Genomic DNA, 22,469 nt, shown 5'->3' with positions numbered 1-22,469 from the left:
CATGGAAGCAACAAGCTGTTTAACTGCGTGACTCATCTTACAGCAACGTTTTATGCCTTCTGAGAGGAGATCTGACTGCCATGAGCAACACTGATAAGATGCATATTCAGAGCAATTCTACTTGGGCAAAAAGCTACTGACACATTCAAAACTGCAGATACAGAAGCCTGCCCAAATGCTAACTAAACCACACAAACACACACACACTACAATATTATACTATTGCAATAAGACATTTTGCAGATGGTTGACAGCAATCTAATCAATTTATACAGCCCAATTCAGCAATGCAAAAATGCTTTTTATCCTTTGTCATTTTTTTATCCCTTTAAACAGAGCACTCTGGAGGAACAGCTTCCAGCCAAAAGGTAAGAAACCCTGTCTACCTTGTTTAAAACACTGACTACTTCCAATAGATATCACCTGCTTCTTTCTCTTGCTTCCAAGATCCCCCCAAACCTTTATACAAAAGACACAAGCTTCACTGTCACTAGCTAATAAACAAATTAAAATGATGCTCTGGCAAATCAATGGAACAAAGAGGAGACTCTTCTTAAATTCACAGGCTGAACTAAACTTGAAGACTCAGGCAGCTGACAAGCCTAGAGCTCTCATGTTGCAAGGGCAGATCATACAAAGGAAATAGCAGTCACAGAAGACCAACAGCTTAGAACATGCTTTTTGCTACCAGCATCAGAAGAAGTCAGATATGAGGATAGTAAAAGCTCCATGCCAGTTGAACTCTAAAAGTACAAGAGCATTTTTGAAGTCTTCCCATCCAGTACATTCTTGCAAGGACAGCAAGAGCTTCCAGCGTACACATGTTCCTGAGAGCCAGTCTGCAAAACAGACCTCTTGCTCCAGCAGAGTGAAGTTGCACTGTGGTACTGGGAGGATGTGGTTTGTTGTGACTGAGGAATGAAACATTGAGCTGCAGGCTGTGATGAGGGAGCAGCTACACTGAGCTAAGCTGCCCAAATGCTATTTTTTTTTTTTTTCAATTTCCCAAGACAGAATAGTTGCAGCTCTAGATTTTCCAGGATTTTCTTCCAGTAACTGGAAATCCTCAGGCATTACCCTTGCATGAAGGCAGCCCTCTTACATTAAAATACTTCCAGCAGACTGCTTTTTGAATGGCAGTCTCCACTTAAAATAGCGTTCTCCACTTAAGTAAATGTGTCACTGACTCTCAGAATAACTGTAGATATTACAGTACCCTGCCCTTTTCAAACTTCTTTCATTGTTTAAACAGCAAAAATAACTACTGGTCAGATAATGACTCATTACAGCATCACAGGCTATTTGCATTTTCAAATTACAAGCTTCTTTTCAAAACACAAGAATTAATGTACCACTGGAACTCAAAAGGTGACAACTTTAGTGTATATTTAACTTGGTTTGTGTCAATGTAACTTAATATTTTGAAAGATGCAACTGAGCTGTATAGTTGTTTTATCTAAAATGCCACAAATGGCATCATATTCAGTGGGGGGAAAAAATAAAAAAGATGAAGTAAGCACAAGACAAAGATCTCCCTTTTAAGCTAAAAATGGACATTTTAGGTCAACACTGACAAAGTATTACAAGAAGCCTGACTTTCCCCAAGAAAAGCACGCTTCAGCTTCAAGGCCAGCTACCATAGATTCTTTTGGCTGGACTTTGCTGGTCAAGACACAAATACTCCAGAACTGACAAATTGTAAAGCAATGCCCCAGTAAACAAAAAAAAAAAAAAAAAAAAAGAAGGGGAAGGACGCAGTAGAAGTAGCTGCCAACTTCGCAAAGAAACCTTAGACTGAGTGATCTAATGTAAAGCACAATATGAAAGAGGTATTTTATATTCTGTACAGCCTTTAGCTCAATAAGCACAGTAATAAATAGCACAGCATATTAGGCCTGATGGCCAAAGTCGTAGCCAGGTCCAAATTTACATTTTTCCTCCCACACATCAGATAAAAAAAAAAAAAAAAAAAAAAAAAGAAAAAGCAAGCCATCTAAAACTCATCCACTCCACAAACCAAACCTCATCATCATCAGTGTGGCTGTAAGGTAGAATGCTGAGAAAAACTAGAAGCATATCTGGGAAATGCAAATAAAGGGTTGACTGTTTCAGGAAAAAATAAAAAAAATAAAAAAAATCAAGCTATCATTGAGATATCCTACAAAAGGACAATTAGATCCCTTAAAAAAAAAAAAAATAAAATAAACACTCTTTCTTGTACTTTGCAAGTTTTAAGAATGTTCATATATGATCCTTAGTGACGTTCCAATTCAACTGCCATCATCCTCCTTCTCAGCTCCAAATACTGCTCTCAACCTAAAAAAGGACCTTGCATTTCATGCAGATATCTAGAAGAGCCTGGTACATGCGTATACAATAGACAACAAATCTTCAAGAGAAGGATTGGTCTTTTGTCACCAAGCAGCTTCAGCTTAACCATCAAGCTGCTTTAGGAAGAAGAGACTCTCACCACACATGAATGCATTTACACATACAGAAATTCTCTGCAATGCAAAAGCCTGGTCTTATACCCTGTAGCTGGATAGAAACCATCTTTCATCAGTACAGCATCACACCCAGCAAGGGCTAGGGGCCTCCTGTTTTCCTTGCAGAGCTTTAAACAGAAATAGAAGTTTGAAAGATAGGGAGAAAGTTACAAATCGCCTCACTAAAACTGTTTTATTTCCCAAATGGTGACAGCTGGCAACACAGGAAATTGAGGTATCTGTAAGGCACTAGGAGAAGTTTGCCTAAAGCAGGAATCGGAAGATTCTTCTGGTCTGCTGCCTCTGAAAACTTTGGTTTTCAGAATGAGCTATGGCTATAACTGAAAAACATCAGTTGATGAAAACCATCAAACAACAGATGACAGCATCTTTAGGTATTATGCATTTCTAAGTCTACTGAGTATTTCATAAGAAGCTTTGGTTCTCCGAGCTACATTGTAGTCCCTTCCAAAAATTAACTCTCCACAACCCTACACAAGCAGCAGCTATCAGGATCTTACTGATTTAAAAAAAAAAAAAAAAAAAAAAAAAAAAAAGGAAAAATAAGCTCTACATGAGATAGACTGGACTTACCAATGATTAAGTAAACTCACAATTACCACATTTTTAAATAGCAACTGGAGGACCAGGGGTACAGAAATGTTATATTTAGCTTCCCCATAAATAAGTGGGAAAATATTTCCTGTATGCTCCACCAGCAAGGCGCTCTCAAGCAAAGCATGACAGAGACTCCCAAACACATTTGCAGGATGCTACTTCCTGCTCAAACTGTTCTCCTGGGATTAAGGAGGGGAAGTCAAATGGCTTAGTTTAAAAACAAAAAGCAAGTGAAAACCTGTTTTTAAACTGTGCATTTTAGAACAATATATGCAGCATATCCTCTCTTTCTGGGTCAGTCGCTCCCTTCCAATAAAAGCATATTGTCTCCCTGAGGGTAGGGAAGACAAGTGAACTGCAAAAGCAGTCAGGGCCAGATTGCCTGCCCAGCTTCTTCACTTCTTGGGAAAAAGATGCAATAGACAAAGGCAAAACAGCACTTAAAAGAAATTGCAGATTTTTTTTTTTTAAAGAACTGTGCATAAAAATAATTTAAAAGGGCAAGTTTCAATAGATTATTTCCCAATACAGATAATGATCAAAAGTCTTTTGAAAAGCTACAAAGAGTATTAGAGCAGTTTTCCACTGTTATCATCACGATGACACAGATTCGATTTGACTAAACCTGGTGACTGAAGTTACCCAACAACTTCCAGTGCCTTAGATAATGAGGCTCACAAAGGATTTCAAGGCAGGCACCTTGTACTAGCTCTTTCTCTTTAGAATTCTTTCTTGCAGCTTGTCCCTAGACCTGACAATGTGGCTGCTGCGCCAGACTTTGCTATGGAGCGAGCAATAGTGATATTCCATGTTTGTCAGCTAGCATAAGACATCTGCAGCTTAACACCAACAGGAGATTGGGAGACGGTCCATTCCTTAGAGAGACAAGCAGCAAAAGTAACTTTAAACTGATAGGTAAAGAAGGGCAGTATTAGCAACTTCCTTGAACAACAGCACATGCATACTAACAGCCCTTTTAAAATGTTATATTTTAGTTAACAATGGTGAGTAACTTTTTTCTTCTTATTTAAACCCCCAAAGCAAAGGATATAGCAAGTTAAATTAATTCAGATGTCTTTCTGTTCACTGTTTTACAGTTGTCAAGAAACAATCCAAAGAAAATGCTTTCATTTCTTTCCACAGAAATTAAGATGCTAGAAGGATGGGAAAGCCCTATCACTTGACAAGATACTGTCCTCCAAGAGAGGGAATATAGCATAGATAATGGGAAGTAAGGTCAAAGAATCTGGGGTATGTAGAGAAAAGGCAACAGGATAAATTTTTCAAACTGCAGCAACAGAGCTCTGAGTAGTCACTGTGAACGTGGTGTTTTTATTTCACTGCTTTTGTTCATGACGGGACTACTGTACCCATCTGCTCTAATGCAGATGCATTCTTCCAGGGCCCTTCCTTCACTTTGACTCAAGTCCTCCTCATCCCAAAACAACCTTCTTTGAAGGATGAGGGGTTGAACATCTGCCCCTCTCAACTCCCCCCAGAACGGGGGGGGGGGGGTGGAGGGGGGGGGGGAAGGAAAAATCTTATTTTGTGTTATAAGATAAACAACGGCCTTGATCATCACCAAGTAGCCCCTTTCTGGCTCACTGTATCTTTACACTGTACTGTAGTACAGTCTTGCCTTCTGCCATTTTCTGCTAACATGGCATGTCAGAAGACAACTGCTCTGCTGTATAGAAGTGAAGATTGCAGTCTTATTTCTCAAAAGTGATTGCATAACCAAAGGCCAAAACAAACAGCAGAAGTCTGGACAGACAATTAAAGGAATTTTACAAGTCATCAAGTGACCAGAGGGCTGTAAATGTATAATCAACACTCTGCATGAACTACCCTGAAATGAATGCTCATGAGATGCTCTACGGCAATCAGAACAAGATAAAAACCTATAAATAAAAGCCATCCAATTTCAGAGTGATTCAGATCAGCTATTCCCCTGAATCCATAAGAGCCAATTATAACTGTTTATAGGGCATACTTAATGCAAAAATTCAGTTTGAGGGCATCAATTTCACCTTTTCTCCTTGTCCAAGAAGTTTATCTCTAAAGCAAAAAGATATCAAACAATTTAAAAGAGAATCCATTTCTGTCCTCAAAATTCTTAGTGACCTGGAAACAGAATTAGACACAGCCATATGCTTGCACACCAACATACTTCTTCCTTGCCCACAAGCTGGAAAAGCAAAGTTACAGCAGTTACCAGCTAATATTTGTTCAGAAACAGCAAGGTTTCACACAGAAAGCGAGACCCTCATGCTACTCAAAAATTACTTAGCAAGATGAGCTTTCTTTAAAGAAGTAACTTGGAGATAGAGTTACCACTTCATGTAGAAGGAAGCTACCATCAGTTTAGAACAGATTGGTTGAAACAATTTCACTTAAAACTGAAAAGAATCAAGTCCTCCTGCTGAAGTCGGCACTGATCCATAAGAAGGCATGGCAGGCTCGCAGGACCAAAGCCTTCCTAAGAACTAAAACGGTGACTGCCCTATTCAAAAGCCCTTAGCAGCCTAGGAAGGATCATCATCTGAAAGAATACCAACACTTTTTATTAAGAAAAAACAACTTTGTGACAGAGGAAACACACACAAGCTCAACAAAATTCTAGCAGAAGGATGGAGAAACAGTCAACCTCAGCTATCTAATGAGGCTAAAAGGGCAGTCAAAACCCTAAAGTGTGGTTAGGAAGTTGTAACAGGAAATGCAGAAGTACTCAAACAATAGCAGTTAAGGGCAGAATACGATGAGTATCGTTTCCACTTCAGACTGCAAGAACAGTCTGAGAAAGTAATTATGAGACCCCAAACCAGGCCAGGAAAACAATCACACGCTTATTTTTGCATGGGGCACCAAGGATTTACAAAGACCACTGGTACAGAATACACCTCCCTGCTACGAGACTGAAGAAAACGAATACAGATAAATATACTGAAAGCTGCATTCTCTGGATTTATCAGACTCTGGAAGGAGTTGTTTATATATTTAAAAACTAAGTAGTGTTCAAAAATCAGTACAGTTCCTATTTAATTTAATCTAATGATTGGGAAACAGCCTGGCTGTTCCAAATGGGAAAGCCTTACAGAATACAATTGACTGTTCATATATAACAAATATTTAACAAAGGAAGGGGTTATGCATCCAAGTCGGAGAAAGAACAAAGATGCCAAGGGAGACTTACTTATCCTCACAAGATGCCCTAAATGCAAGAAACGCATGGGAAAAGGAATAGTGCAAAGGGTAAAGAAGTGAAAAGGAAGAATCATCCTGTCAAGTAATGCATCACATAAATATTGATAGCAGAGAAATATAAGCAAAATTAATCTGCGTTGCTAAATAAACACACCTTAAGAGAGACACAGGAATGAAAGAGGGCAAAAAAAAAAAAAAAAGCGTTCTGACAGCTAAAATGCTGTCGGGGCAGGCAGGACCTGTCAAGTAGCTGATCTAGTTTCAGAAGAGGTTACCTAACACAACAAGAAATATTTTCAAAGTAGTTGGCTTTTTCATCCCCCCCATGATGGAAGCAATTGGGATTTATTCTCCCTCCCAAACATTTGTAAACCAGACATAATACCAGTGTGATAATGAATGAGATTTTTTAAGAAAAAAAGCTGAGAAGTAAGTATACAACAAGTGAAAGCAAGCTGTTTTCATTCTCATCCTTAGTTATATTAGAAACAAGCCACATAATCGGTAGGTTGCAGTTTAGGGGTGTTAACATGCAAGATTTTGCAGTAGAGTAGTACTAAAACAACAGCCCATCCCAAGTTTAAAGAGCATGGAAAGCAAGAAGTCTTTACAGCTGCCTGCCTCACTTCCTGATTAAGGGCAGCGATGAAAACATCTGCTCATTCTGCACATCTCACCCAAAGATTTGAAATCTGGCCTTTCTGTACCTGTCCTGGGCTTGGCACAGCCTCTTAAAGATTATACAGAACATTCAAAAAAAGAGGGAAGAAAACCCACAAACAACTTAGCTCTTCGCAAAGGAAGGACCACGTACTGAAGATACCCAGAGGGTACTGTCAGATTAAATCATCTTAAAACAGCCGGAACAATGTCAGTTTGCTTCCACGCACACTTCCCGCCTCTCTCCCACCACGTACAATGAAAACAAAATTAAGCCAGGCTGCTTTATTTAGCCAGTTCTGCCATGCAGCTGGGGCAGCAGCACCCTTACAGAGGGGCTGGGGCTGGGGACGGGCTCTGAGCGGGACCCTGCGGGAACCACCCGTGCTGCAGTGCCCGGCAGCCTGAAGGCTGGCCCGGCAAAGCGCAGCCCCGGCCTGCTGAGGGGGGCACCCGGGACCCCCTCCGTTTGTCACCAGGCCACAGCGACGCCAGCGCGCCGGGAGAGGGCCCCACGGGGGGATGTCGGACCTCGCTTCGCAGGGAGCGAGGGGGCAGCGGGGCCCGCCCGCCGCAGCTGCCCACACGGAGCTGTCAGGGCCCGGCGACCGGCGGGAAGGAGGCGGAGGGGGGGGGGGTGTGGGGTGTGTGTGAAGCGCCGGCGGTCTCCGCGCGCATGCGCACCGCCGCGCGCCGGACCCTAACGGCTACCAACCGCCGCGCTCCCCCTCAGCGCCCGGCGGGCGACCGGACTCACCGAGGCGCAGGGGCTGGAGGTGGCGCTGGGGGTAGGCGAGCGCTGCACCGTGACCAGAGCCATCGAGGCGCGGCGGGGGGCCCCCCCGTCCGGCTCACCGGGGGCCTGACTCCATGGCGAGTGCCGGCGGCGGGAGGGCGGGGAGGGGAGCGGAGGTGGCGCGGCGCCGGCCGCAGGGGGCAGCAGCTCCACGCGCGCCAACGGCCTCTCGCCGACTGAGGCGCGCTGGGGCTGGGCCGGCCGGGCACAATAAGGCGCCAGGGCGCATGCGCCACCTGTCAGCGTGGCCCCGCCCCCCGGGGCCGCGGCGGCGGGTTAACCACTGAGGCGCCGGCGGGCTCCCCTGCCAGCCCGGCCGCGGGGCCTGGCGTGTGAGGGGAGAGGGTGGGTCTCCGTCGTTCTTTTCTCCGGCCTCTCAGCCCGAGAGATGAGGTTTAGTAATGTGTGCCAGCTTGGCCGCGGCCACCCCCGACGCGCCTCCTGGCAGGGCGCTCTGGTGTGTAAAAGTGATGTTTTTTTGGAATCCCATCCTGCTGGGAGCCGTACCAATGTGCATGGCACCGTACTCTGAAAGCTGGCCTTATTGCTCACATACTGTAGCTTCTCCTTGGATTAGGGAGCTCTAGTAACTTTCTGTAACGAGCACTGCATATAACACCTATTTATCCATCTGTGCACAAGCCCAAACACCACAAAACTAGTCTAATAACTATACATGAGATTTTAAGCATTCAAACATCCCCAGAGTGTAATACTGCTTGACAGCTTGGGTTCTGAGACAAAGGGCCATTACTGTTAAGCTTCATTTTTTTTTTTTCTGCAGTTTTAGCCTTGTGCTACTGAATTTGTGGGAATGATGGCAAGGAGGTAGCTGGGATCAAGAATTGTCTTGAGCATCTAATGACAACACTACATGTGACAAATGGAAGCCAGTCTGAATATTAAACAGAGCTAACTCTTCTTTGTCAAGAGGACTAACCCATAGATTCCTTTTAAGCGCATGGTCCATGTTGCTTTCATCTGCTCCTCAGACTGACAGGACTGTACGGAACTCTTTTGCCCCTGTAAACATAAGTACCAGAAAAGCCACAGGGTAGCTCTTTAGGTTATTCCCCAGTCACAATAATTAGTGGGGCAGCTCTGGAAACTGGGCTTTACTGCTGGGAAGAAGTCAGGCTCACTATGGAGGCGGTTTGCCTCCTTGTGGACAAGCGAGGGTGAAGGCCGGGCTCCCTGAACTGGACTAAAGTTGAGTTTACAGAGCCCACTGCACATCAAGCCAGGGCCTTGAACATGAAAAAGAGCCCCCAGTGAGATCCGAGCACATGGGGAGAATAAGCAAAACCCATAGGTAAACAGTGTCATTGTCCTGCCTTTTACAGCCATCATGTTGTTATTTTGAAACACAATATTTATGGAAAATGTGCTAGCAGCGCACTCTGATTTATGGCACAGAGGTCAAGAAAATGCTTTCCAGACCCCTTTTAAATTAATATCCCCCAAGTTCTGAATATTCCACAGTTTCCCAATAAAATATCTTTTCCTGAACAGCCTCTTGTTCAGTCCCTCCCATTTATTTATTAAATGCCTTATCTTTTCTGTGGGCAAATCTGCAATACAGATGTGGTTTTGGTGTATCTGTACAGTTGATAGAGATTGGCAAAAACTATTCCAAATACAGACATCCTTTTGCCATTAGAGATAAAGCAAACTGCAAGCTTTGGGAGAAAAAGGTCTGCTCTGTGCTTGGGAGTTGCACATACCAGATTTTTTCACACTTTCAGATGGCACATCTAGACCAGTAAGGCTGTTAACTGTGGCTATTGAAAAAAGCTTTATCTGTAGTTTCAACAGAACTTTTTTCATGTCAATATTTGTTACTTGTTCCAGCTATATAACTAAACTGCATAAAGTATATTTTTCAGATCATATTAGTCACCTTTTTATTTAGTTCATACCCAATTCAGGGAAGAACAGATGTAAAACATTAACTAAAAATGTCATGGATCAACATCATGACAGAGCACATTGGAACCTTTTTGTTTTCAATAATTTTAAAGATTATTTAGGTTTTCTGGAATATTCATTGTAGATGCTTTTTATTATATTTTACTCAAATACGGTGTTTGTTCTCCAAACTACATTTTTGTGTCTTGTTTCCTGTGAGACTGAAAAAGTGCTTTGTCTCCTGGCAAAGCATTTATTTGAGGTAAAAATGATCCTGTATCACTTAGTAGTCCCTTTGAGAAGGTTTTGGGAACATAAGAAGCATGGACTCAAGTGCTTGGCTATATCTTGGCTATACAAAGCATCATGAAGCTTAGCAGAGAGATTCTTAGTGGTTACCAACCACAAATAGGTGGTAGCCAGATGCAAGGCCATGCTGCTGTGAAGTTTTTGCCATGATTTTCAGTGGAAGCCCGAGACATATCTGAGGAGGGGAAAGTTTTTTCTTCTCTGGCATATGACAGGAATCTTAATGTTATTCACCTTTCTTTAAAGTGTAATATCTAGGTTGTTGGTTTGTTTCATGCAAATGGATTCCTGCAAATACAGGGCTGCTTCAAGGCATGTAGCTTCTCTTCAGATATGTCTGCACCGATACAGAGGATAGGTGGAAGAATACAAGTTCTCAGAGTATTCTACCAGTTCCCTCACCTGGGACTGGTGTTCCATTCTGGATTTTGAGCAACAGTCATGCAGGGATTACCAGCTTCCAAAATAGACTTTTGTGTGTTTTTCATATATTGTGTAGCTCTTCCAGCTATTTGAACATCAAACATCTTTAAAAAACATTTACCACAAGTAAATAATGGAGTGGCTATCTACAGTTAGCTAAAGGCATAACATATCAGTAACTACAATAATCACAGATTGCAATGGTTCTCCAAGCCATTAGAAAGATATAATTTGCATGTGCAATGTTTTTTAGCAGCAGAATTTAAATGTGGAGGAGGAAGCTATAAGGCAGATGTATTCCCAATTGAAAAGAGCAATTAGAGGACAGCCTGTGGTCACAGCATCATGGTTGGTACAAAAAAGAGACTAGACACCCGTGGCCTTATTCTTTCCTGTGCTGAAAGCACCGTGGTCAGCACCTGTAGCTTTAGACCAATATATAATTTAAAGGATGTGAAGCTATACATGAGCTGGTTTTGTATGCATTTCCAAAACTGACTATTTTCTTTAAAACACTGCAAATATTTCTCCAGCTAACACAACCTCTTATTACTACATGTCAGGGCTTTTATTGCATAATCTTGGCATCAGCTGCAAAAGGCAACTGAGTGCTCCCAAAATGTATTTTACACAGAAAAATAAAAAAAAAGAAGAGGCAATTCCAGCAAAACATCTGTGATGACATATTCAGACCATTATTTTGTCAACAGTGCAAGTATTTGATGGCATAACAAAAGGATACACTTTGCTTAGCAAAAACATTAAGGGATAACAGCCAAGTTAAATAGGATGCAATTAAAGGTTTGCTTAACCCACAGGATTCCACTTCCAGAAAAATAAAAATGGAGCCATTTTGATCCCTCCTTACAAGTTCTATTTGTATGTTCTTGTTTGGGGGTTAAAAAATCACTTTAAGAAATAGGAGAGTACTTTTTAAAATTTATGTTTCATGCTGAAAAAATAAAGTTTTGTAAATTAATCATAATAGAAACAGAATTCTGAATTGCAAAGGGGAAAAATTAAGCCCACCTGGGAGAAGAGATAACAGGAGTTAATCATGTGCAAACTGCTTTGAGAAAAAAAGTGCACAACCCAGTTTAAAGCCTCATTTTAAATTATTCCTGTGCACTAATTTTCCGCTTCATTATATTGACATAATTGATGCTATACTTCAATACATCTTGGAAATACCTTGCAATGAGCATATTTCCATCTGATACATGCTTTTTCAAATAAATAGCAAAGAAATTGCTACAGCATATTTTTCACATGAACGTTGACTTCTGTGTGTTTTGTGGTTTTTTTTGTGGTATGTTTCCTCTCTTCAAGCAAATACTGAATTCTAAAATCAAGTCAGTATTGTAGTGTCTACAGCATATTGCTACACTGGTAAACCTGGTATTCCAGTGGTGGTTAAGAGTGTTCAGGGTTCCCATTTTTTCAGAGAGATGCTTAGCGCAGATGGCCAAAGGTATCTATAACAGTTACAACCACACACATTTTTCTGATATGTACAGAAGTACATAGAGGAAAATAAATGTTGCTCAGTACAAACACCAGGATTTTCTATAGCCTCCTACTTTCCAGAAAAGACAGTATCAAAATAAAATTTGAAGCTTTTGACTGTCCACTAAAGTACAATTGTTATTGTAATTTCTGAGCAAATTTTCTCCTTGTGAAAAAGCTGTACACAGTGTGCACACTTTCTAACTCCTCTGCAAGGCTTTAGGAACAAAACTAAACCTTTTTTTTAATGGCAGCATAAGTGTTGTACTTATGTTGGAACTCTGGATACATGTCACTTAGAGCTATTTCCCATTTCAGAGTTTTACAAATTAATTATTATTTACCTTGGTGTTGCGGGCACTGTAATAAATAACAAGTGACTTGATGAAGATGATATAGAATTAAATTTTTGAGCCCGCAATTAAAACTTCAGAGTTCCTAAACTAGAGAACAGATGTGACTCTGACAGTAACTGTATCATATGTTGGAAAAAATCTGTTATTTATATTAAACCTCCTCTATTTCAAGTTTTGTAACAAGCTCAGCTGTCCCATAAAATGGAGACTAATACTCTGCTAGGGGGTAGGGTACCATGCAGCTGTTCCAGTGACAAATACTGTCACAGTTCAGTTTTCCTGCAGGTAGAGAATCCAAGGATCATGCCCCTTCCAGTGCAAAATATAAAGAAAGAAACAGCATTAGTTAAACTTTGTTTCCTGGCAGAAATTGCCATAATTTTAGCAGTTGGAAGTCCTGCATAACACTAAGGTAATCACTGGACAAGCACCTGATCTACATTAGTGTAAATGAGTGCAGAATGGCTTTTGTAGATGTTTTTGTCTTTTCCCTTCTCTTTTTCCTGTGTTTCATATTATTCTTCAAGAATATAAGAGAAATTATTAAAGGTGATTCATCAGATTCCTTTAGATTCAGGTTTAAAGGCAGTCTAACAAAATGGCACTATAAACTCCCCTCTTACTAGTGCTGTATGTGCCTTTCCTGCAAAGCTACTTCAAAGCAACACAGTTCTTTACAAAAAAGAAAGGCTGAAAATGTTTAAATTTAGTTTGTAATTAATTTTTTTTTATCTATCAGATTCTCATATCTGGTTAATACAGTCCTCAGTTCAGCTTGTAATGGACTTGTGACAGTTACGGATTTCATGAACCTTGAATCTGAAGGTAAACCTCCTGTCACTGGGCACCTGTGCATTCTCTCTCTGACTATTTGTGCTCTTAGTGTCGTCTGTTGCTATTCACGGTCTATTTTATTTTATTTTCAGTCATGTGATGCAATGATCTAAGTTCAGTACAGAAGAGTCTGTTGGGCTGCCAAAGCCAAAAGACAACCTACAGCAATCCTGAGTCGTGGTAGAGACATAGCAACCTTTGGGATTATTGCTTAGCAACTGCAAACACACAGAGGAGTAAAACTCACAGCCTGGCTCCACATCAGGTCTGAGAAATCCCTAATTCACTTTAAGATTTTTAATGGTTGAGAACAGATGGGCATCTATTAAATTCCTGTTCATTTGCAAAGCCACTTTGAAAGCAGGAGAATAAGATCCATTTTCATACCTGCTCCAAAGGTAAGAAAAAAAGTTCTTCAAAACTTCAAAAAGCAAAATATAAAGTATTTTTAAATTTTAAATGCACTGAAAAGAAGATAACGTATGAAAAGGGTATTAGGCTTTTTGTGGTTGGTGAGATAAACATATGCTATGAAGCACATTAGGGAAAGGCAAAACTATTTCTGAGTGATAGAGCATCAAAGAGGTTGGATACTGTTTTTGAAGAGACTTTTGTAACTCAAACATCTCTAAAATATTTACCTAGACAAACTTTAGTCTTTCCTAGCCCTACCCCACCCATCAAAACCCCCTAACAGAATAACAATGAAACCAGAAAAATCTCATTTATGAGCAGATTTGGATTTTGTACAGAAAATGAAGAGATAATCTTTTTGTACCTGCAGGGATTCCAGCGAGAATATTTCTCTCACAGAAAGGGAGCTAGGAAAGTGGCATCCTACTAAATAATGAAAAGCTTATCTTGCCTTCAGCTTGAACAAAGGCTTGCAGGAAACTTTATATCACATTTCAAATTTCCTGGGTGTTTCTAAAGCTTGTCTCTGTGTACCATGCTTACTATTACTTGGACAATCAAGCCTCCCTTGGGAATGTCATAGGCCATGAGAGCTCCATATATTATGCACCAAATTCTCAACTAATGTAAATCAATTGAAGTTTATGAGCCAATGATGTCTTATACAAACTGGAGGTGTGTCCCTGTAATCCTTGACAAATTCCAAGTTTCAGGGCCTGATTCTAGCACTCCTTTATTGTTTATTTTAACAGTTATGTGCTGTTTGTATGTTCTTCTATACCCTCTTAGACTTCTTTATCTGTCCTGCATTAAAGCAGTGTGCACAGCTCTCTATGCTCCGCTTCCATTCTTGAAGTCATGCAAATGCCATGGAATTGAGATAGAACAGTCACACTTAGTTTTTTGTTTTGTTTTGTTCTGTTCAGAGACATAGAGATACTTTATAAACATTTACTAATCATCATCCTAGCAAATGGCTGAGAGCAGGGTAGAAAATATATTCATCAACATTCAGAATCAGCCACCTCATAAAGCAGAGCGCAGTTGTCACTTTAACATTGCACAGAAACTTCAGAGCGGTTTCATAAAAAATGTTAAAAAATATCAGAAGTATTTGAAACTGCAAGAACAGTTTATTTTGGCACAACAAAACCAGCTGATTTGGAATGTGACCAGAACATTTGGTTAACACCCTGCTTTGAACAAGAAAGTGTCTGGTTTTACAGCTTATTGAAAGAAACTCACCTAGGCAAGGAACAATTTGACAGGGTTGACATGTTTCCCTTTCTACCATTATAAATCTGGACTCCTTTACAGCTCATGTCCTTCAGTGGCAAAATCAGCTACCATCTTAAAACCCTCTGGGTGGGTCAGGCAGGCAGCTTGATCCATAAATCTGTCTCACTCCCCAGCAGGTAATTATCTTTGAAAACCAATTACCAGAAGATGCCAGCAAGCCCATGGAGAAAACAGACATAGAAATTTAGTGCTGTGAAGCATCCTACCTATCCAAGCAGTATTTGGACTCAAACAATGGTTATGAACCAGAAGGTCAAAATATTAGTAATTACATTTGTGTGCCAGGAGGGCTGTAGATCACATTTATGCATTTCCTGGAAGGCTGAACTCTCCTCAGAACCGCTACAAATGCTTAAACACGAAGAGCAAAACATATCAAAAGCAACAGTATTGCTATGGATACAAAGGCCTTAGTGAAAATCACTTTTAAATAAGAGCGTGAGAAGGATAGTGTGGCAGCAAGTTCAGAGTGGAGTTTCATCTTTAATTTGGAAAGGCGTTAAGTTCTATTAATATCACCCCTTGCTGTTGGTTAATTCTGAGCTGGGTATTTTGCAGCATGCTTGTGATTTTTTATGCTTTGAAACAAGTAGTTAGCCAACATTCTGCTCCATTCTGTATGTGTAAGTCCCATTACAGATACAGTTATGTGTGGAGACATATAGCAATAGTTTTCAAATTGTGCTTTGTGAGGAACTCAGCTTCTTTCTGATATTTCACAGAGTGAAAATTTTGAGAAGAAAACAGTGGAGTTTGGGAAATTTTAAAGGGAGATATCTGCAACTCTGTAGGTCTGTCTTCTACAGAATAATCTGCAAGATTAAGTGCTTGTGAACAGTTTCATTACAGTTTATGGTATAGAGTTTCCCTTTCTGTATGAGCTCTGCTGACCCATATACCCGTGTCCTTGTTACCTTAACAAATGTCCAGAGGAAAAAACAGTTGCCAAAGTTGAAATTAAGCAGTCTGTGGGACAAGCTTCCTGTTTCTCACAGCTACTGAAAAGATGAAGCAGAAGGTGGCATGTAGAGAAATCTTGCTCCTAGGCATCTGGTATTTTCCATTACTTGCTTCCTTTATCTCATATCCAATGGATTTCCTGGAGGCATGGAATGGGACCTAAACAGAAATAATTATACTGGAGATAAGAGGAATCCACTGGTTAGAACTGGGGGACAAGACTTCCGAGCACTGCTCACCGCTTGGTTTCTGAGTCTCTAAGTGACCTGGAATTAATCACTTCTCTTCTGTGTCTCAGTTTCTTCTCCTGGAAGAAAGGAACACACTTACTTAGTTGCTCTGTCTCCAAGGGCTGTTGTGATACATAATTAATCTTTATAAATCATTTACTGATCTTTGAAGTAAAGGGGCTGTATTTATTTAAGAGTTCAAAGCAGCAGTAACATAATAAAAAAGGAACATAGAAAAAGAATATTAGTTAATTCCTATCAATAGACTTTCTTATTGTGTCATCTGCTAGGACACTGCTGTATCTTTTGGCATTATATAACATGCTGCTTTCATTCTGTGTCACAGCGATTGAAGTATGGCTGCTCAGCCCAAAGAAACAGCTCAAACTGCAGGTCTAAAACAGCCCAGACTTGGAGGTAAGAATATGACTGCCACAGAAATGAAGAGAAATCACGGGAATGATGAGCTGCCATGTCTTAGTGATTATGCTCCATGGAAAGAATGTTTTTATGAAAAGGTACAGCAGAGGTGCCTGAGTCTGCAGGAAACAAAGGTGAAGATGATTCGTGCACAAAAGGCAAAAGAAGAAAAGGTAAAGAAGAGAGAACCCTGTGACTGGCTGTCCAAAGAGTGGTTCAGTGAAGAGAAAGAGTCACTAGATACTCGCATCTATTTGCTTGACAAACTCCTACCTACATTAATCCCAGGAATGGAAAAACTGTTAATGGAAGTGGAAAGAAAGAATGTGCTTGCACCAGACAAAGAAGCAACCAAATTTAACCCCATTAATTTTCTTGGAGAATATCTGATGAGACATAACCCTCAGTATAGTATTTCCACAAAACCAGGCCCATACCTGAGAGGAATGAAAATGGTCACGGAGGAGCTAAAAACGGAGATGCCAGGTACAACGTCAGAGAGGTGAGAGAGTTGAAAGTGTAGCTGGTCGCAAGACCAGAACTGGTGTCTTGGTTTCTGTTTTACAAAAGGAATCGTGTGACTGCAGCCTGGCTGGCAAAGTATCGAACAAAATGAACCTTGTGAGTATAGTACCAGAGATGGTAGCTGCCTCTCGTAAAAACTCGAGAAGCAGGACAAACGCTGGAACATGTCACACAAAATGAAACACTAGTTATTCCTGTTTAAGGCAATATTCTGCCCTTCACAAGTATATCATTTCTCTTTAGACTCTATCTTAATTACATATGTGGTACGCAAACTGCTTTCAAACCAGTCTAGATTAGTGACAGCAGTTCCTTAGGACAGGTGTTAGTATGAAAGGTCTGTGGACTCTTCAGATAATTTCTTCTATATTCTTCCAAACTTAGTAAAATTATAACCTTTTTTTCCTCCTTCGGGACGATTTCTTTTGACCAGAGCAACAACAATATTATCCTGGCACATTGTAGAAACTCCTCCTGGGATTTTTACTTAGGCTTTCCTTTCAGATTCCTTTTCTCCTTTAAAGTAGAAACAGTTTTGTATTTTACTATGTTGCTTATTTCTGGATTGTATGCTAGGCTGCTTGCTTTAGTATAATATTTAATGAATATTGGAAGGGGGTTCCATGGCGTATTACAATATGATAAGGTTAGAATGTGAGTGCATTAGTTGAAGAATAATGCTTTCATTTTTGCTGCTCTATTCTGAAAAATATAGAAGTGAACATTTATGTTTATAGATGACCCAGAGGTGAATGTGAATTATATCAAAATTACTTATTCACAAGTAGATCACTTTATTTTATATCTGTGTTTGTAGAATAATGACTTCTATTTGAATGGATGTCTCTTCTATTTGCATAAATACTATGTACAGCTTGAAAATTGGTTTCAGGGTTTCAGTGTCAGGAATTAGGGAAGTAAAATGTTGACATGTCTTGTGCATAAACTCCAAATTAAGATAACTGAAGATCCCAGTATTATAATGAATAAAAAAAGTGTTAAATCTATTGCTCTGAGTTTCCGTTTCTCTGCATTATTAGTCTACACACTGTAACAGTTCATAGGAACGTGCCTTGTATGAATACCACTAAAGCAGTGTGATAAATTAATTTAATACAGCCACCTCCTTTTCCCCAATAGATAAAAATAATTATAACTGACTGATTGTGGTCAGTGTGTAAGAGCTCAGATTTTTGGTTCTTCTTCAGAAGCAGACATACAGTAGTACAACCAGAGCTGGTAAAAGATTTTCAATTTTACTTTTTATTTTTTCAATGCCGGTCCACTGAAACAAATGATCTGGGGAAACATCTTTTTCAGTAAGCTTTCACTCCAGCACAGACTGTTCTGGGGGGAAGTTTAGGATGCCAGCCTTGCCACACCTTTGGTTTGGGGACTGTTTCACCATTCATATTGCTTTACAAAGGGACACCTGGATGCAGGAAGTCCAGAACCATAGTTCATTTTTATTTTGCAAAAAAAATTGAATTAAAATACATAAAATTTCCTGAGGTTTTTGTTTTGTTTTTTCTTGGTTGGTTTGGGTTTTTTACTGACCTACTCAGCTTTATTGTGAATCAGAGCTTATTTCTAGAGAGGTCAGATTTTCCTCTAGAATGCAAAGTGTTGGCTACTAGTGACATGTTACCTTGGCCTTGGCTGTTAAGTCCATGTTTACATGTGGAGACAGGTTCTCAATTTGTAGCTATCAGAGCTGTTGCAAAGGAAGTGACTATCAAGACTTGTAGAAATCAATCTCTCCATAGACAGCACCGCCACAGGGGTTTATGTAGTCATAGCTGTAGCAGGTTTTGCATATACACTGGTAGTAGTATCATAGGATTTGCATTCACAGCAGCTCAGGATTTACATATTTGTGATGGCTGTATTGTGAGATTTGCATAGGATTCCTAAACCACAGCATTTTACTGACACCATGTAGCACTGAGAGTCCCGATGTGAGTCACTGGCTTTCTAAACGAAAAAAATGTTACAACAGAAATGTCAGTCTGTGCTTAAAATCTCTTACATAAGCACCAGAAATATGAGTGAAATTCTGGCCCCAATGGAGCTCCTGCGAACCTTGACATAATCTTCAGGAAAGGCAGGATTTCACCACAGGTTCTTATCTGAACCTTGCCAGTCCTCAGTGAGCTCGCCCAGGATTCCGCCAGTCTCTCCTTACCTGCCACCTGACTGGGAGTCAAGGCACGCAGGAGAACAGATGGGAGAAATTCCTTATCCAAATGGATTGATACCTGAAACAGAGACTTTATTTGTCCAGAGATGGTAGTCCTTCAGTCTGAGTCACCCATCCTTGTGTGGGAGTTAGGCGGTTGTCTTCCTGAAGAAACATGTTTCATTCTGCAGGGAGAAGTCACCCTTGCTGCCTTCTCATCTTTTCTGGAAATGTCTAATGTTGAAATGAGCTCACTTTGAAACAGATGCCCAGCACTGTTATAGCCTATTTTGCTGTTCTTGTCTAGCGAGGAAACATTTTGTCTCACACCAGGGACACCAGGCAGAGGATGCAGTTGCTCGGTGTTTTAGGACCCTAGAAATAAATGCAAAACTGCAGCACAGTGCAGGTACAGCATGCAATGTAACTTGTGCTGGGCACTGCTCAAATTAATCACTAGAGCACCCTAGCAACCCCTAGCATGGCCTTAGTCCTGCTTTCAGCTTGCAGACCGCTCCTGATGAGCAGCTGCAGCTAGAAATGGTCTGGTTTTCTCTTTCTGTCTGTAGCATATATTGGAGAAAAACCTGTTAGTCCATTTAGCTCGGTACCTGCTACCTACCTCCTCTTTATGTGTCTGTGAAAAAGTCAGAAGATAGGAAATTATTTCACCCTTCCCTTGCTATCAAAGTGCCAGAGGCTGAACTGCCTCAACAGGCACTTGTGCAATGCCCACGATTGATTAAGGAACCCAGTTATTCATTAAGAAACCTCTGTGATAAGTGGCCATGAAGAACAAGTACCTAGTGATAAAACTGACTGTGGTCAAAGTGTATTGCTGTAACATGTTAAACAGGCCCTTTTTTTTCATTAAATATTGTTTTATAATTTCTAGGATGACCCCATAGCAACAGAAAAGAGCAGGAAGGGACAGGATCAGACCATCTTCACAGTATGTGAAACACGGGGAAGAAGGGAACAGAAATCATTAGTTAAAATATAGTTTCTGGACTAGTGTGTTCTCAGGTACAAAAGAAGAGCAATTCTCCATACTCTGACTAGTTATAGAAGGTGTAAGTGAGAGCTGCAGAGGTGTGCAGGGTAGCTGTCTCAATGCAGAGAGATTCTAGCAGCCTCTGTGACCAGGAACTGTTCTCCCCATATAAACCGATCCATTGGCTTTAAGCATTTTGAACTTCCTAAAGGATTTTTTTCCATTTCATAAATTAACAGTCAAAATCAAAGCAGATGGGTTCTATGGGATATATTCAGTTCTTTGTTGTGTGAAATGGAGGATTGGCAAAAACATGGCTGGGTGATTAGAGAAACAGAGAAAACGGAAAGAAGAAGAAAGGGAGATGCTTTTAGTCCATGCTTGCAAACTCTACATGTTCAAAATGATGTAGAGGTTGGTGTATTATTGTCCTAAGGCAGTAAGGCCTTTGTTGTGTGAGGCTGCTTAAGAAATTTCATTGAACATTGTTTTGTTCTTTGCCAGTGAAGTGCCTGTGTGAAACCGTACTTGGGCTTTGAGACAAATGCATACTAATGGAATTTTATTGGTAAATCAAGTGTAGCAAAATTAGGCACTTCCCTTACTGCTAAAATTGAAAAGAAACTGAAGGACAACTACACAATAAATTAATGCCATTATAAATGTGAATGTAAAATTTATCACTGTTGAAACTACACAGACTAGAAGAGCTGTACAGATTATTTTCCTTTAAATGTCTACCATATACTCTACAAGATGGTCCCTCCACATGCATGTATCTCACACTCAGAGGTTATTTCTTCAGATTCATAGTTACACTAGATTTCAGGAGATGATACATGTCAGAATATAAATACTCTCACCTCCTTGGAACTGCCCTCTGAAAACAGATTACTAATATCTAGTCCAGTAGTCACACTAGTAATTTTGTGCCTCAAACATCAAGTATTTATTTAGAAAAAAAATCTGCTAGTACTAGAGGGACAAGAATTTCAGTAAGAATTTATTTCTGTTCCTTTTGTTCTTCAGGGTAGGCTTAATCTGTCTTAAATACGTTTATGATGGTGTCTTTCTAAACCATATTCCCATGTCCTGCAGGCTGGCCAGGATGAGGGCTGAGGCAAAGAACAAACGTAAGGAAATGGAGCAGGTGGAGAATATGAAGTCTCAGCTGAAAGAGATGAGAAAGGAGGCACTGGCAATTCAGTTCAAAGAGTGGACAGTGGATGTCAGTGGCAGAATACCAATTGCACTGGTAACTAGGGAAGTTCCTTGTTAAGATGCTGCTATGATTGTTCCAGACGGGAGGAAAAAGAAGATTGTGATAGTGCTCTCTGCCCTGGCATGGCAGCATGCAGCACAAGGATGGTAACAGCTCTGACATCCCTTAGGGTCAGGGTGCAGGTCATTATCTACCACTTAGCCTCACCAAGCCCCAATTCCTCACGAGCACATGGAAGGATTGTAATGCATTCTCCCCAGAGGTCCTGGAAGCCTAATTGCCCTGTAAGGTACTCAGACACTCCTGAGGTTGTTGGAGACATGCCTCGTCACTGGATGCCCTTCTCTGCAGTTGGTTATCCCTCGGTATTCCCTTAAAAAGGTCCGGGGGAGCCACTCTTGCTCTTCTATGGCCTCCATTAAATCTTCTTTCTACCCTTGTGACTCATACAAATTGATGCTGCATGGCTGTATCGTAGAAGATAAGATTTGCAGTAATTATAATACATCTCTGGGTACAAGCACCTTTCTTACAAGTCATGCAAGGCCTCTAGGAAATTGTCCTGTGGTTACACATAGCACAATATAGACAAGGTCTACACTTACCAGGGCCCATCTGTGGGTGGTAAGAAGCATGGCTGGCCCGTACTACTGATTATTCCAGGTGATTTAGTTTAGTAATTGCCTACTGATGTCTACATGAAACAGGCCTTTGACTGTTACCTTGATTTGTAGGTTCAGAGTGCCCTGAGGTCTTTTCCGGATGTCCTTGCTTCTATTCCCATAGATGTGAGAAAAGGTAGGTGTTCAATGTGTCTCCTTTACTTTTATTTCTGTGGTCTGAATTCTGATGCAAACTGTGAGCCAACAGATTTGATAATAGAGAAAGAATCTCTAACGGTAGGTACACCAGTTAGGGTATGAACCTCAAATCTTCAGACAGATTGGAAAGAGACTAAACCACAATTAATACAATCTTGAAAAGTAAGAAAAGTTTAAAAAATCTTTCAGATAGAAGGATCAGATGCAGGCCCTTTCCACTTACATCCTTCATTAGCCAGACGTTGCCATGTGCTTATCATGAGTTTTAAGAATCACTGTAACAACCTCCTTCATCTATTCTATTC

The 22,469-nt window shown here is 40.5% G+C and overlaps 2 protein-coding genes across 2 annotated transcripts in view; one reads left to right on the top strand and one right to left on the bottom strand.

Annotated features, from left to right (window-relative positions):
- The window catches only part of SSH2 (slingshot protein phosphatase 2), a 104,750-nt gene extending 96,793 nt beyond the window's left edge, over nucleotides 1-7,957 (bottom strand). The window contains exon 1 of the mRNA XM_042791432.1: nucleotides 7,726-7,957. Within this exon, the coding sequence (XP_042647366.1) occupies nucleotides 7,726-7,788 (63 nt within the window). The 5' untranslated portion in view covers nucleotides 7,789-7,957. The remainder of the gene's footprint in view (nucleotides 1-7,725) is intronic.
- EFCAB5 (EF-hand calcium binding domain 5) overlaps nucleotides 7,668-22,469 on the top strand; it is a 42,254-nt gene continuing 27,452 nt past the window's right edge. Inside the window, exons 1-6 of the mRNA XM_042791433.1 lie at nucleotides 7,668-7,756; nucleotides 13,006-13,091; nucleotides 13,193-13,498; nucleotides 16,350-16,925; nucleotides 21,220-21,376; nucleotides 22,078-22,141. Coding sequence (XP_042647367.1) covers nucleotides 16,360-16,925; nucleotides 21,220-21,376; nucleotides 22,078-22,141 — 787 coding nt within the window. The 5' untranslated portion in view covers nucleotides 7,668-7,756; nucleotides 13,006-13,091; nucleotides 13,193-13,498; nucleotides 16,350-16,359. The remainder of the gene's footprint in view (nucleotides 7,757-13,005; nucleotides 13,092-13,192; nucleotides 13,499-16,349; nucleotides 16,926-21,219; nucleotides 21,377-22,077; nucleotides 22,142-22,469) is intronic.

Source organism: Tyto alba, unplaced genomic scaffold, assembly GCF_018691265.1.
Source record: "Tyto alba isolate M040663 unplaced genomic scaffold, T.alba_DEE_v4.0 Super-Scaffold_19, whole genome shotgun sequence".
NCBI lineage: Eukaryota > Metazoa > Chordata > Aves > Strigiformes > Tytonidae > Tyto > Tyto alba.
Note: the sequence above shows the minus strand (reverse complement) of the source record. Positions and strands in the feature narration are given on the sequence as shown.